Source organism: Hyperolius riggenbachi, chromosome 6 (assembly GCF_040937935.1).
Source record: "Hyperolius riggenbachi isolate aHypRig1 chromosome 6, aHypRig1.pri, whole genome shotgun sequence".
In the NCBI taxonomy this organism is placed as follows: Eukaryota; Metazoa; Chordata; class Amphibia; order Anura; family Hyperoliidae; genus Hyperolius; species Hyperolius riggenbachi.
Window position 1 is genome coordinate 388,391,025 of NC_090651.1, and position 15,000 is coordinate 388,406,024.

The window sequence follows — 15,000 nt, forward strand, 5'->3', positions numbered from 1 at the left end:
GGCCACTGCACATACATGGTTCTGGCCACTGCACACACTGCGCATGCGTGACACTGGCCACTGCACACACTGCACATGCATGACACTGGCCACTGCACACACTGCGCATGCAGGACACTGGCCACTGCACACACTGCACATGCAAGACACTGGCCACTGCACATGCACGGTGCTGGCCACGCCTCCTCAGTCACGCTCCTGTGGCTGGGAGTTTTCTGTGCTTGCGCAGTGGAAGAGGGGTGAGCGGTAACTAACTGGACACAACTTTCCACTGAAAGGTTCCTTTAAAGGGACCCTGAAGTGAGAGGAACATGGAGGCTGCCATAATTAGTTAATTTTAAACAATACTAGTTGCCTGGCAGTCCTGCTGATCCTTTTCCTCTAATACATTTAGCCATAGCCCCTGAACAAGCATGCAGCAGATCAGGTGACTGAAGTGTGACTGGATTAGCTGCCTACTTGTTTCAGGTGTAATTCAGACACTACTGCAGCCAAAGAGATCAGCAGGACTGCCAGGCAACTGGTATTGTGTAACAGGAAATAAATATGGCAGCCTCCATATCCCTGTCCCCTTAGGCCCCCTGTGTCGCTTAGTACCGAAGAGGTTGTAAGAAGGGGACAATAGTCTGCTTGTGGAGTGTGTCAGTTTGCTGGAGATTATCAGACGTGAAGATCTACAATGATGATAATGCGGAGAGAGACAGCTGGCTTCCTGTACAGCAAAGCACGGTCACAGAAATCGCAGGCCCATTCTAGTCTAATATGGCCAATGATACAAAACACTGAATACATTGAATGGGCTGCAGTGCTCAAGTCTATTCTTAATTTAATGGTGCTAACAAAAAAATGGTGCTTTTCTGCGAGCAACTCAAGGCAGTGAATCCACCGCCTGTCAGCTGCTCCCGCCCACCAGACAGGTGCTTGCCACATGTAACTGCAGCTGAATGGCGCTTGTGGCCGGCAGACGAGCGACTGGACTGCTTGACAAACTAGCAGTTCAGCCGTCTGTGGAAAAGAAGCCTAAGAAATCCCCTCCCCCCTCCCCCCTCAAATAAAAATAACAGAAATTCCAAACTGCACCTGAAATAAAAAGCTGCACAGAGCAGGAGCCCTTGTCATTCACTTTCAACACCTACACTTAACATAACTGTAAACTGTCCCTTTTCCAGAGGGACAGTCCCTCTTTGAGAACCTCTTTCAGGACTGATATATATTTGTGTGTGCCTACGTTATATGACTCTAAATGTTATACCCATCCTTATAATTTATACATTTTCTACTATCAAATGTAAAAATTGCAGAAAAGTAGTGAAAAGTTTGCCTTTTGATCTTCAGTTCTTTGTGATCTGTGTAATTAGGGGTGTGTTGTGGGTGTGGCTGGAGGTGTGACAGAGGCGTGTCTTAAAATTGTCTCCATATCTTATATGCAAAAGTTGGAAGGCTTGCATTGACTGGTGGCAAAGCTCCACACGCCTACCTGTCAATTTTCCTTTTTCCTCGAAATTTCCCTTTAAAGGGGAACTGAAGAGAGAGGTATATGGAGGCTGTCATGTTTATTTCCTTTTAATCAATACCAGTTGCCTGGCAGCCCTGCTGGTCTATTTCTCTGCAGTAGTATCTGATTAAAACCAGAAACAAGCATGCAGCTAGTCTTGTCAGATCAGACTTATAAGTCTGAACCACTGAAACACCTGATCTGCTGCATGCTTGTTCAGGGGCTATGGCTAATAGCATTAGAGGCAGAGGATCAGCAGGGCTGCCAGGCAACTGGTATTGTCTAAAAGGAAATAAACATGACAGCCTCCATATACCTCTCTCTTCAGTTCCCCTTCAAGGGACACCTGTGGGGGAAAGTATATGGAGGCTGCCATACCTTTTATAATGCTGGCCACTTTCCATCCGAAACTGAAGATCTTTTTTTTCTGAGTTGGCCACTAGAGGGCAGCTGGATATGCTGGTCTGGCTGCCAAAATATATTTCTCTACATAGGTTCCCTGTGGATATGGAATATGTTTTTTTCCATTTACAGATCGGGAAGGGGGGGGGGGGGGGGGGGAGGAGGAGGCGCAGGTGGAGGAGGGTAATTGTCCAATTCCTGGCGAAATAATGGCATTTTTATATTATTTTATATTCATAAAAGTGGCTTCAGCTAAAACTTTTTTTTTAATCTGTTTATTGTACACATTATGAAAAAGAATGCTGCTGAGCTGAGTATTGCTTCACTTACATGATAAAAGCACCACCATACCTGTGTAATAGCACTGAACACCTGAGGTTACAATAATGTCAATGGCAGGCTCTGTCTGAATGAGGCCCAGGGTTAAATACTCACCTCTCCTGATGTCCTCATCAAACACTCCTCCCTCATCCCCAGAAGTGCGGAAACAGCCATGTTTCTGAACAAACCTCCGCCTGCCGCCACGCCCCCTAACCCCCCCCCCCCCCCCTCTTTGCAGCCACCAATCAGTCATGCAGGTGGGCATGGACAGAGCCTAGGCGGCCAGGGCCTGTCTCCAATGGGGGCGGAGCAATCACCTGGCTGGAGGGAAGTCGTTGGGATAGGTGAGTATTTAACCCCGTGACCCCCAATCCTCTGTAATTTTGACTTCAAGTACTCTTTAAAGGAAACCTGAGATGAGTAAAACAAGTATTTATACTTACCTTGGGCTTCCGCCGGCCCCATGTACTCGGTGGGCTTCCTTGCCATCCTCCCGCATCGTCTTAAATCGTCTCCGTCAGAAAGGCTGTAGCCGTGGCAGCTGGGCATGCGTGGGATTATTTGAAGATAAAGTGGTTTTATTTTCCACCATTTTTTGTTTCTTTAAACTATACAAATTATTATGATCCCTTATTTGCAAAAATAACACTAATATACCCCAATGACATACATATTAAAAATATGTACTTTTTTTAATGCTTTCATTTTTTTTCAAACATTTTATCTATATATATAAAATCGGATGTATGTGTGTGTGTGTGTGTGTGTGTGTGTGTGTGTGTGTATGTGTGTGTGTGTGTATGTGCCGCGATCACTCGAAAACCCCTTGACCGATTTGAACGAAACTTGGTATACAGGTTCCTTACTACCTGGGATGATAGGTTCTGGGGGTCTCGCGGCCCCCCTGCCCACCTGGGCGGAGCTACAAACAGCAAATCAGATTCCACCCATTCAAGTCAATGGAAAAAATGTAAAAGGCTGCCATTCTCACAGTAATCAAGCCAGAGTCCCCACACTTGGCACAGTTGGTCACTTGGTGACCGAGGTTACAAATCCAGGAAAAGCGGGTGGAGCATAAAACAGCCAATCAAAATTCAGCCATTCCTTTTAAATGGGAAAAAATGCAGCCATTCTTACACTGTTAATCGCAGGGTTCTCAAACTTGCCACACTTCGCCACTGGGTGAATAAGATTAAGATTTTGGAAAGTGGGTGGAGCCTACAACAGCCAATCAAAATTCACCTATTGCGTTTAAAGGGGAATATTTAAACTGCTGCCATTCTTACACTGTTTATGGCAGAGGCTTCAGACTTGCTGCAGTCAGTCATTAGGTGACTGGGGTCCAAATTTCAATAAAGGGGCGGGGCCACAAACAGCCAATCAGATTTCTTTGCTGGATAAACTGCTTCCATTCACACAATTTTGATGCCAGGAACCTGAAAGCTCACAAAATTGGTCATTGAGTGACTGTGTGACAAGGTTACACAAAGTGGGTGGAGCCAAAAACACATTTTACTGGGAAAATATAAACTGCAGCCATTCTTACACTGTTAATGGCAGGGTTGTCAAACTTTGCACAGTTGGTCATTGAGTGAATGTGATTAAGATTTTGGGAAGTGGGTAGAGCCTACAACAGCCAATCAAAATTCAACTTTTGATTGTCAAAGGGAATATTTAAACTGCAACCATTCTTATACTGTTAATAGCAGATGCCTCAAACCTGGTACAGCTGGGCACTGGGTGACTGGGGTTCAAATTCAGAAAGGGGCGGAGCCACAAACAGCCAATCAGATATACAAAGTATTGATACCAAGGATCCCAAAGCTGATAAACTTGGTAATTGAGTGACTATATGTCAAGGTTACAAAAAGTGGGCGGTGCCAGAAACTTAATTTTTTACATGGCAGGGTTCCCAAACTTGATACAATTGGCCACTGGGTGCCTGGGATTATTATTCAGAAATGTGGGTGGAGCCTACAACAGCCAATCAAAATTCAGCTATTGATTTTCATGGGGAATATTTACATTGCTACCATTCTTACACTGTTAATGGCAGAGGCCTCAAACCTGATACAGTCAGTAATTGGGTGACTGGGGACCAAATTCACTAAAGGCGGTGGAGCCACAAACAGCCAATCAGATTTGTTAGATTGATTTCAGCCATTCTGTTATTGGCAGGGTTCTCAAACTTGACACAGTTGGCCACTGGGTGACTAGGATTAATATTTAGGAAAGTGGGTGGAGTGTACAGCAGCCAATCAAAATTCATCTTTTGATTTTCAAGGGGAATATTTACATTGCTGCCATTCTTGCACTGTTAATGGCACAGATTATTATACAGAAAAGTGGGTGGAGCCTAAAAAAAACAATCAAAATTCACCTGTTGATTTTCAAAGGGAATATTAAAATTGCTGCCATTCTTGCACTGTTAATGGCACAAGCCTCAAACCTGGTACAGTTGATCATTGGGTCACTGGGGTTCAAATTCAGAAAAGGGGATAGAGGAGGCATGGGCAAACTTGGCCCTCCAGCTGTTGAGGAACTACAAGTCCCACAATGCATTGCAGGAGTCTGACAGCCACAGTCATGACTCATAAAGGCAAATGCATTGTGGGATTTGTAGTTCCTTAACAGCTGGAGGGCCAAGTTTGCCCATGCCTGTGATAGAGCCACAAACAGCCAATCAGATGTTTCATTTCACTGGGAAAATACAAATTATTGATGCCAAGGACCCAAAGCTCACAAACATGGTCATTGAGTGACTGTGTGTCCAGTTTACAAAAAGTGGGCGGAGCCAAAAACAAATTTCAATGGGAAAATGTAAACTGCAGCCCTTCTTCACTGTTAATGGCAGGGATCTCAAACTTTGCCAAGATGGTCACTGGGTGACTGAGATTAATATTCAGGGAAGTGGGTGGAGCCTATAATAGCCAAAATAGCCAAAATAGTCAAAATTCACCTGTTGATTTTCAAAAGGAATATTTAAATTGCTGCCATTTTTACACTGGTATTAGCAGATCAGAGCAGTTTCTAGGCTAAATTTCACCCAGGGCGAGGGTGTAAAAATCGCCCCCCACCCCACCCCCATGGAGCCAGGCATAGGTGCCCGCAGTACAGGTTGAACAGGTTAGCTACGTAGGTGCCTCCAGTATAGGGTAGCCTGCATAGTTGCCCCCAGTGTAGGTTAGATAGGTAGGTGCCTGCTTTATAGGTTATCTACGTTGGTGCCTCCAGTATAGGGTAGCCCGTATAGTTGCCACCAGTGTGGGTTAGATAGGTAGGTGCCCCCAGTATAGTTTAGATAGGTAGGTGCCCGCAGTATAGGTTAGATAGGTAGGTTCCCGCAGTATAGGTTCGATAGGTAGGTTCCCCCAGTATGGGTTAGATCGGTAGGTTCCCCCAGTATAGGTTCAATAGGTAGGTTCCCCCAGTATAGGTTAGATAGGTAGGTCCCCCCAGTATGGGTTAGATAGGTAGGTTCCTGCAGTTTAGGATAGTTAGGTAGGTTCCCGCAGTATAGCTTGGCTAGGTAGGTTCCCGCAGTATAGGTTAGTTAGGTAGGTTCCCGCAGTATAGGTTAGTTAGGTAAGTTCCCGCAGTATAGGATAGTTAGGTAGGTTCCCACAGTATAGCTTGGCTAGGTAGGTTCTCGCAGTATAGGTTAGTTAGGTAGGTTCCCGCAGTATAGGTTAGTTAGGTAGGTTCCCGCAGTATAGGTTAGTTAGGTAGGTTCCCGCAGTATAGGATAGTTAGGTAGGTTCCTACAGTATAGCTTGGCTAGGTAGGTTCCCGCAGTATAGGTTAGTTAGGTAGGTTCCCGCAGTATAGGTTAGTTAGGTAGGTTCCCGCAGTATAGGTTAGTTAGGTAGGTTCCCGCAGTATAGGTTAGTTAGGTAGGTTCCCGCAGTATAGGTTAGTTAGGTAGGTTCCCGCAATATAGGTTAGTTAGGTAGGTAGGTTCCTGCAGTGTAGGATAAATAGGTAGGTTCCTGCAGTTTAGGTTAGTTAGGTAGGTTCCCACAGTTTAGGTTAGTTGGTATGGGCGGTATGAGTTGGGCGCAGGAGCGGGGGGAGCGAACATAATAGTAATAACTCACCTGCTTCCGCCGAACCCGCGCTGCTTCAATGTCCTTCCTTTCCCGGCATCTATCTCATTAGTCACAGTGCTTCCTGTGATGACATGCGGTATGTCATCACAGGGGGCGCTGTTACCAGGCGACGGACGCCGGGAGAGGAAAGATATTGAAACTGCGGGGAACGGATGAAGAAGGTGAGTTATAACTATTATGTCCGTTCCCCTGCTCCGGCGCCCCCCCTCCTGCCGCACAATAAAGCACCCCGGGCGATTGCACGTATCACATACCCATAGAAACGGGGCTGTAGCAGATGCCTCAAACCTGCTATAGTTGGTCATTGGGTGACTGGGGTTCAAATGTTGGAGAGGAGTGCAGCCACAGACAGCCAATCTGATTTGTTTAATTTCTATGGGAATATACAAATTATTGATGCCAAAGACCCCGAAGTTCACAAACTTGGTCATTGAGTGTTCGTGCATTAGGGTTAGAAAAAGTGGGCGGAGCCAAAACCGGTCAAATACATACACAGGCAGTTCCACGTCATTAGTGGGTGGAGACAAATGCAAATTTCACTGGGAAAATGTAAACTGCAGCCATACTTACACTGTTAATGGTAGGGTTCTCAAACTTTGCACAGTTGGTCACTGGGTGACTGGGTTAAATATTCAGAAAAGTGGGTGGAGCCTACAAAAGTGAATCAAACTTCACCTATTGCTTCTCAAGGGGAATATTTAATTGCTGCCATTCTTGCACTGTTAATGGCACAGGCCTCAAACCTGCTACAGTTGGTCATTGGGTGACTGGGGTTCAAATTCAGAAAAGGGGTGGAGCCACAAACAGCCAATCAGATTTTTTTCATTTCAATGCAAATTATTGTTTCCAAAGACCGCAAAGCTCACAAACTTGGTCATTGAGTAATTGTGTGTTAGGGTTAGAAAAAGTGGGCGGAGCCAACACTAGCCAAATACATACCCGGGCAACGCCGGGCAATCAGCTAGTTAATAATAAAGTGGTGGTGTTGGGGGGGGGGGGTTGAAGGGTTAATAACTAATGAGGATTTTATTTATTGATGTAGTTTCCTTGTATTTTTATTTTTGTCCACTAGCTGTCCCCACACTTGCCTGTGTACTGAACAGTACAAAGGAAGTAATGCATTTCTGTTTGTTTACCTTAACTTTGATCACCAGAATCTCGCAAATGCCGGAGATCGTTTGTTACAGGCACTTTGATTGGCTTTGGGAACACATGTTCCCATCCACCGATCAGTACTGTGCCGTAGGGAGTCACGGGCATGAGCAGTGGTGAGCAGGCGCACGTGCGTGCGGGCAATGCTTGTAATCAGGCTATACATGTAAAACGCCCATGCTTTTTAGGTGAAGTCCAGAGGGGCATAGATATGCAATGTGGCGGTGAGGAAACAGTTAAAATTGTTATTATTTATACTAGACAAATAGGCCCGTTTCACAAATGGGCGCTAGAATGTATGCCTGCGACCACATCGGCCCACACACGTGGCAATCGCCGCGGCTCCACACCTGCGGGCTGACACGGATGCAGATCCCAGGATTCTTTTTAGGTAGGATAGCACATACATCTTCCGCATCGCTTTAGAGCTCTTTCACACCTAGGGCATTTTCGCTATTTTTTAAGCGCCGGCGATTTTGAAAAATCACCCTAAAACCGCTTGTGCAATGATTCTTTATGGGGCTGTCCATATCAGGGCGTTTCGTCTGCTTTCCGCTGATATAAGTGCTGCCTGCACCATTTCTGGGGCGCTTTTGCTATAATGGAAGGTATAGGAAAAGCGCAAAACGCTGACAAAAGCGCTTTGTATAGCGATTTCCTCAACGCTTTCATGAATACATACATTGTGTTTATTCTATTCCGGGTCAACGAGTTCACTTTCTAACTTGCGTCAGGGAAGGAAGAAACAAATCGCTCTGCAAAACTGCTGAGAAAAGCGCTTTATAAAAAGCAGAGTGCACAGGTAAGCGCCGGGAGGTACTTAAAAAAATTGCGCCGAAAAATCGAAAACCGTCGGCGTCTTACAGAGTACATATAGTAACCGTCCTTCAAAGGGGCTCACAATCTAGTCGTACAGTATGTCCATCATAGACTAGGGCCAATTTAGGGGAAGCCAATAAACGTATCTGTATGATTTTGGGATGTGGGAGGAACGATTGTGATTACACAGTAGTACAGAGCCACAGATGCACAGACAAACTATCCATGCTCTGGGATACTGCACATGCGCGGGCAGTTCAGTGCGCACCCGGGCAGTGCCGCCACTCTCATACAAGGAGGGGAGTGCAGCTGTGCGCAAATTTTGATTTTAAAGAGGAACATCCCAATCAGTAGCTGATAACCCCTTTCCTACAAGAAATCTTTTCTCTAATAGATCATCAGGGGGCTCTGTATGGCTTATTTTGTGGTGAAACCCCGCCCACAGTGTGATGTCATGACCTTGGTCCTGACAGTTTCCTGTCAGTGAGCTTCGTTGCATTGTGGGAAATAACAGCTTTTTTCAACTTGCCAAGCAAGCAGCATCTCCCGCTGTGCATAGAACTTTCAGTAAATGAGCATTCTGTATAGATCACCTGGCAGGACTAAATATATCACCACCAGTGATAAATGTTGGAGCGTAAGCATTAAGCATTCCAGCGCAGCATAGTACAGGCAGAGCGAGATGAGGAAGCTATGGACCATCCAGAAACTTCCCTCTGCTGAGGTAAGGATTTAACTTTTTTTACTATTATTTTTTATTCTGATTACAGGTCCACTTAAAAGGGAACCTAAACTGAGAAGGATATTATTATTATTTAGTATTTATATAGCGCCAACATCTTCCGCAGCGCTGTACAGAGTCTATCGTCTTGTCACTAACTGTCCCTCAGAGAAGCTCACACAATCTAATTCCCTACCATAGTCCTATATCTTTGTATGCATTTTGTTCTGTATTTGTTGCAGTCTAGGGCCAATTTTTTAAGGGGGAGCCAATAAATCTATGTGTATGTTTTTGGGACGTGGGAGGGACCCAGAGTACCTGGAGGAAACCCACACAGACAGAACATACAAACTCCTTGCAGATGTTGACCTGGCTGGGATCCGAACCGGGGACCCAGCGCTGCAAGGCGAGAGCGCTAACCACTACGCCACCGTGCTGGATTTTCCCTTTTAAAGAATACCAGTTGCTGACTCTCCTGCTGATCCTGTGTCTCTAATACTTTTAGCCACAGCCCCTGAACAAGCATGCAGCAGATCAGGTGCTCTGACTGAAGTCAGACTGGATTAGCTGCATGCTTGTTTCAGGTGTGTGATTCAGACACTACCGCAGCCAAAGAGATCAGCAGGACAGCCAGGCAACTGGTATTGTTTAAAAGGAAACATCCATATCTCTCTCAGTTTAGGCTCACAGAGAAACAGTGACCAAGAATTGAACTTCATCCCAATCAGTAGATGATACCCCCTTTCCCAGGAGAAATCTATTCCTTTTCACAAACAGACCATCAGGGGGCTCTGTATGGCTGATATTGTGGTGAAACCCCTCCCACAAGAAGCTCTGAGGACCGTGGTACTCCTGGCAGTTTCCTGTCTGTGAGCCTTGTTGCATTGTGGGAAATAGCTGCTTACAGCTGTCTCCAACTGCCAAAACAGCTAGCAGCAGCTACATCACCTGTCAGCAGTAAAAATGTCACCATGTAATAAATGTCAGAATGTGAATCAGGGAGAGGAGAGATTTTACAATGAGCAAACACTGACTAAATCATTTATACAAAATTATTGTAAAAATGAAGCACTTTTTTATTACATTATTTTCACTGGAGTTCCTCTTTAAGTCCTGCCACAAGCACTTTCCCTCATTCTGCAGTGTTTAGAGACAATTTTACCTGTTGCAACAAACTTTCCGTTGCTGCCTAACAATCCTCACTTCAGAAATACAAGCAGTTTATTTTTTTCCATCTTTTATTGCTGTCCCGCCTTGTCTCCACCCACCCCCAGCAGACTAAACAAATAGCCACAAAAATGACTTCACACTCGGGCTGATAGCAGCGGAGGAGTGACAGAGCTGGAGGTATAAAAATGTGCAGGACGAGGACGGCAGCCGAATCACCGCCAACCAAGCGCTGAATGAGGAAAAAACTTCAAGAATAGGAGAGATTCAATCTTTTTTTTATTTTCAGACAGCTTAAAGGGGAAGCAACATGTGCAGAGGACAGAGCAGGAGCTGTGAGGTGAGATAGGGAGTCAGAGTCGGGCGCAGGGCTGCAGATTTGGGGCGAGTTTTGGTCAGGAGCAGGTGCCGGGACGCTGGAGTTTACAACCTCCTCCCTGTTGCCAAGCGAGAACACAGGAAGCTGTGGTTTCCTCTGCCGTCTCTGCTAGCCGGACTGGGCCGGGGCTCAGGAGACGCTGCCAAAGGAGCACATGGGAAAGAGTGGCTGGCCTCTGCTAACAACATGCCTTCCTGCGTCCCGAGGGAAATCAGCCCGAAACGCCAACATGAAGACCAAGGAGCACACCGAGATCGCCATCCTCCACTCCCAGCGCAAGGTGGGCATGCCCTCGGAGAACCTGCGCAAGCTGAAGGAGCGCAAGGTGCTGGTGGAGCAGAAGAAGAAGCTCTCAGCCTGGATCCTCATACTGGCTCTGCTGGGCATCATCCTCATGGTCGTCCACGTCGAGCTGCTCTGGGTTGGCACCTGCCAGGTAGGTGATTGGCACTCATGGGCGCCTGCGGGGGGGACGGGGCACTGGGAGTCATTTACTTCCCTACTCCGGACAACCTACCACCGTGGTGGGCTAGACAAATCTAATATCCGGAGTACAAAGTGTGAACTTTATTGAGAATAAGCTTCTAATACAAAGCCAGTTGGTTTGTGTCAGTGGGGCAGATTTATCAAGACCAGTGCAAAGAAGAGCAGTTGCTGAGAGCAACCAGACTCCAGCTGTTAGGTAAGCAGGGAATCTGATTGGCTGCTCAGTGACAGCTGCTCCGGTCTCCTCTGCTTCTGTCTCACAAAATCTCTCCTAAATCGTTCTACTTTTTCGATGAACAAAAGGAAAACTTGCCGAACGCTCTACCGATGGCCCCGGGCAAACAGCTGCGTTCTCTCCTGAGAATGTCACCGGCACTCCTCACCTCAAACCCCTCGCAGATAAACCCAAACATCACGCAGGTACAGAGACAAAAAGCTACGAAAGAAATGCTTCAAACTTATTCCTCCAACCCCACAAATGTGTCTTCATTTAAAGGGTCACTACAGCGAAAAACTGTAAAATTTAAAATATGTGCAAACATATACAAATAAGAAGTATATTCTTTCCAGAGTAAAATGAGACATAAATTACTTTTCTCCTATGTCGCTTTCACTTACAGTAGGTAGTAGAAATCTGACAGAAGCGACAGGTTTTGGACTAGCCCATCTCCTCATGGGGGATTCTCTGGGATATATTTATTTTCAAAAGCACTAAGTGAATGGCAGTTGCTCTTTCCAACTGCCAAAAACTGTGTAGGGAGCAGGGAGGCTGGCCAGCATCATTGTTTAAATCCTTTTTAGGGAATATCTTTATAAAGAATAAAAGCCTTGCTGAGAATCCCCTATGAAGAGATGGACTAGTACAAAACCTGTCGCTTCTGTCAGATTTCTGCTACCTACTGTAAATGACAGCAACATAGGAGAAAAGTAATTTTATGGCTCATTTTACTCTGGAAAAAACATACTTCTTAATTGTATGGTTGCCCTATTTTACATTTTACAGTTTTTCGCTGTAGTACCCCTTTAAGTCAGAATGTAAAGGGTTAGACTACATCGCTCCATAATGGGATTCAGACATTATAGTCCTTTTATTAAATCACAGTCAGTGCTGAGGATTACTGATGCTGCACCAAGATACAGACTTACAGGGAACAAGTCAGAGCGATATGGAGGCTGCCATATGTATTTCCTTCTAAATAATACCAGTTGCCTGGCAGTCCTGCTGATCTTTGGCTGCAGTATTGTCTGACTCACACACCTGAAACAAGCATGTGGCTAATCTTCTAAGATTTATTCAGAAACATTATGCTTGTTCAGGGGCCATAGAATAGAAGCAGAGAATCAGCAGGACAGCCAGGCAACCTGCATTGTTTAAGATTATGTCAGCCTTCATATCCCTTCATGTTCCCTTTAATGTTAGCTGCTTACAGGACTGGCAGAAATGGCAATAAGTAGTCAGGAATTGAGTTTTGGATACATTAATGTCTAACACTATACAATATTTACTTTGGTCTTGACTAGTGTGGAACTAATATAACCTCTTTTTCGGCTCTTACTGCTGTCTGTGTCCCCACTGGGAATGACAGTCCCTCACTTTCTGTCCCAGGGGCTCCCGGAGAACAAACCATGGGTTTAAAGGGTTAACCTGAAATAAGACGGATATGAATACTGCCATGTTTATCCCCTTTCAATCAATACCAGTTGCCTGGCAGCCCTGCTGGTCTCCTTGGCTGCAGTAGTGTCTGAATCCCACACCTGAAACAAGCATGCAGCTGATCCAGTCAACCTTCAGTCAGAGCACCTGGTATGCTGCATGCTTGTTCAGGGGCTGTGGCTGAAAGTATTTCCTGGGCATATATGCAATTCACTTTCTCACCTGAGTTTTCTTCTAGGAGATAATTTTTCATATTTAAATTAAAATAACATTCCAGCATTTTTCAACTAAAAAAAGTACCAAAAAGTGAATGAAAAAGTACTATCAAAATTACTCTGAGCATTTTCTTGCTTGCTGGTGGCTTAAAATGCATTTTATTGACAAATTTAAAAATATCACCGAGGAGAAAACTCTGGAGAAAAAGTTGATTTAATATGGGCCCTTGTCATAAAATGGGGCCCTCGTCATAAAATGCCTTTTAGGCAACCAGCAGCAAGAAAATACTCAAAATACATTTGATAGTACTTTTTCACCAACATCTGGGTACTTTTTCAATTGTAAATTGCTGAGAAAATCGTATAAAGAGAAGATAAAAATGATCTCCTAGGAGAAGAAGTGAATTGCAGATGGTCCCGTATGTCTCTCACCTCAGGTTCCCTTTTACACGAGTCCTGTGTGGGGGGGATTGCTGGACAGCAGGAACAATGTGACAGAGGTTTTAACTCTTTCTCACTCCATTAGAATGTTTAGTTTCTTTCCTGACCAGACGGGGAGATAAGAAAGTTGCCCCGCAGAGCAGACAGCAAAAAGATCTGACCAAACTTCTGACTTATCCATCTAAACATCCTTCTCTCCCTGGTCATGGGCCTCTGAAGCGACTCTCAATTCTCTTTTTTAACCTATATTAATATTAAGCCCCATAAGCACAGCTAAACCGCTGCTATCCCGCGGCAAAACGAGAGGTTAATACCTCCCAAACCCCCTGCAAAATCCGTGACTTTCTTGGTCGTGTATTTTCCTCTTCCTGGAGGCGGAGCTATGAGCTGCAGCTCCGCCTCCATGTGCGTCAATCGCCGCGTGGATCTCCGCCTCTCCCCCGCCCCTCTCTGTGAAGGCAGATGAGAGGGGAGGGAGAGAGGCGGAGATCAGCGGGAATTGACGCGCATGGAGGCAGAGCTTATGGCTGTAGCTCCGCCTCAAGCAGGAAGCGCTCCCCAGAGGTAGGAGAGGGGATTTGGGGGTTATAAACCTCTCGTTTTTCCGCGGGATATCAGCGGTTTAGCTGTGCTTATGGGGCCTAATATGAATATAGGTTAAAAAAGAGAATTGAGAGTCGCTTCAGAGTCTCTTTAAAGGGACTCCGAGCTCACGAAAAAAAGAAAAGTTGTACTCACCAGGGGCTTTCTCCAGCCCAGTGCTGGTCGGGAGGTCCCACGCCGGCGTCCTGGCTCCTCTCCTTCTCCCCGCTCCGGTATAGCTGACAGGCCGCAGCCCGGGCGACACTCGGTGGAGTGTCGGGCTGCAGCTTCCGCGTATGACGCGGATTACGTCACACGCCGGCCGCCTCGCGTCATCACGGCGGCCGGCTTGAAAGTACTGCGCATGCGCGATTAAAGCGTGCATGCGCAGTACTTTCACGCCGGCCGCCGTGATGACGGGAGGCGGCCGGCGTGTGACGTAATCCGCGTCATACGCGGAAGCTGCAGCCCGACACTCCACCGAGTGTCGCCCGGGCTGCGGCCTGTCAGCTATACCGGAGCGGGGAGAAGGAGAGGAGCCAGGACGCCGGCGTGGGACCTCCCGACCAGCACTGGGCTGGAGAAAGCCCCTGGTGAGTACAACTTTCCTTTTTTTCGTGAGCTCGGAGTCCCTTTAATGCTGGGAATACACGGTTAGATTTTGAGCCATTTAGTTGGCTCGATAGATGATTTCCGACATGTCCGATTTCCCGCCCGATTGTTTCCGCGCTCGATTTTGCATGGGGAACAATGGGAAAAGATAAGAAAAACAAATGGAAGATAAGAGAATTGGGTGCGAAATCGAGCTTCAAAAACGTACCGTGTATTTCCAGCATAAGAGTTATAGGTGATATTTGCATAGATGGAAGTGGGATTCCACTTACATATTCTCCCCTAATGCATACACACAATATAAAAAAGAATACGGCATTTGAATACATATCTACTCCTCACTGAAGGTACCTGGGCTGCAGGACAAATGATCAGATTGACTTCTAATTAAGTAATTAATGAGCAAATAAAGGAGAGAAAGTTCTCTACTTTCCCCTGGATACAG

At 45.9% G+C, this 15,000-nt stretch overlaps 1 protein-coding gene across 1 annotated transcript in view; it reads left to right on the top strand.

The window, feature by feature from the left end:
* The first annotated feature begins 10,296 nt into the window (after positions 1–10,296).
* The window catches only part of KCNN4 (potassium calcium-activated channel subfamily N member 4), a 234,110-nt gene continuing 229,406 nt past the window's right edge, over positions 10,297–15,000 (top strand). Inside the window, exon 1 of the mRNA XM_068242003.1 lies at positions 10,297–11,001. Within this exon, the coding sequence (XP_068098104.1) occupies positions 10,720–11,001 (282 nt within the window). The 5' untranslated portion in view covers positions 10,297–10,719. The remainder of the gene's footprint in view (positions 11,002–15,000) is intronic.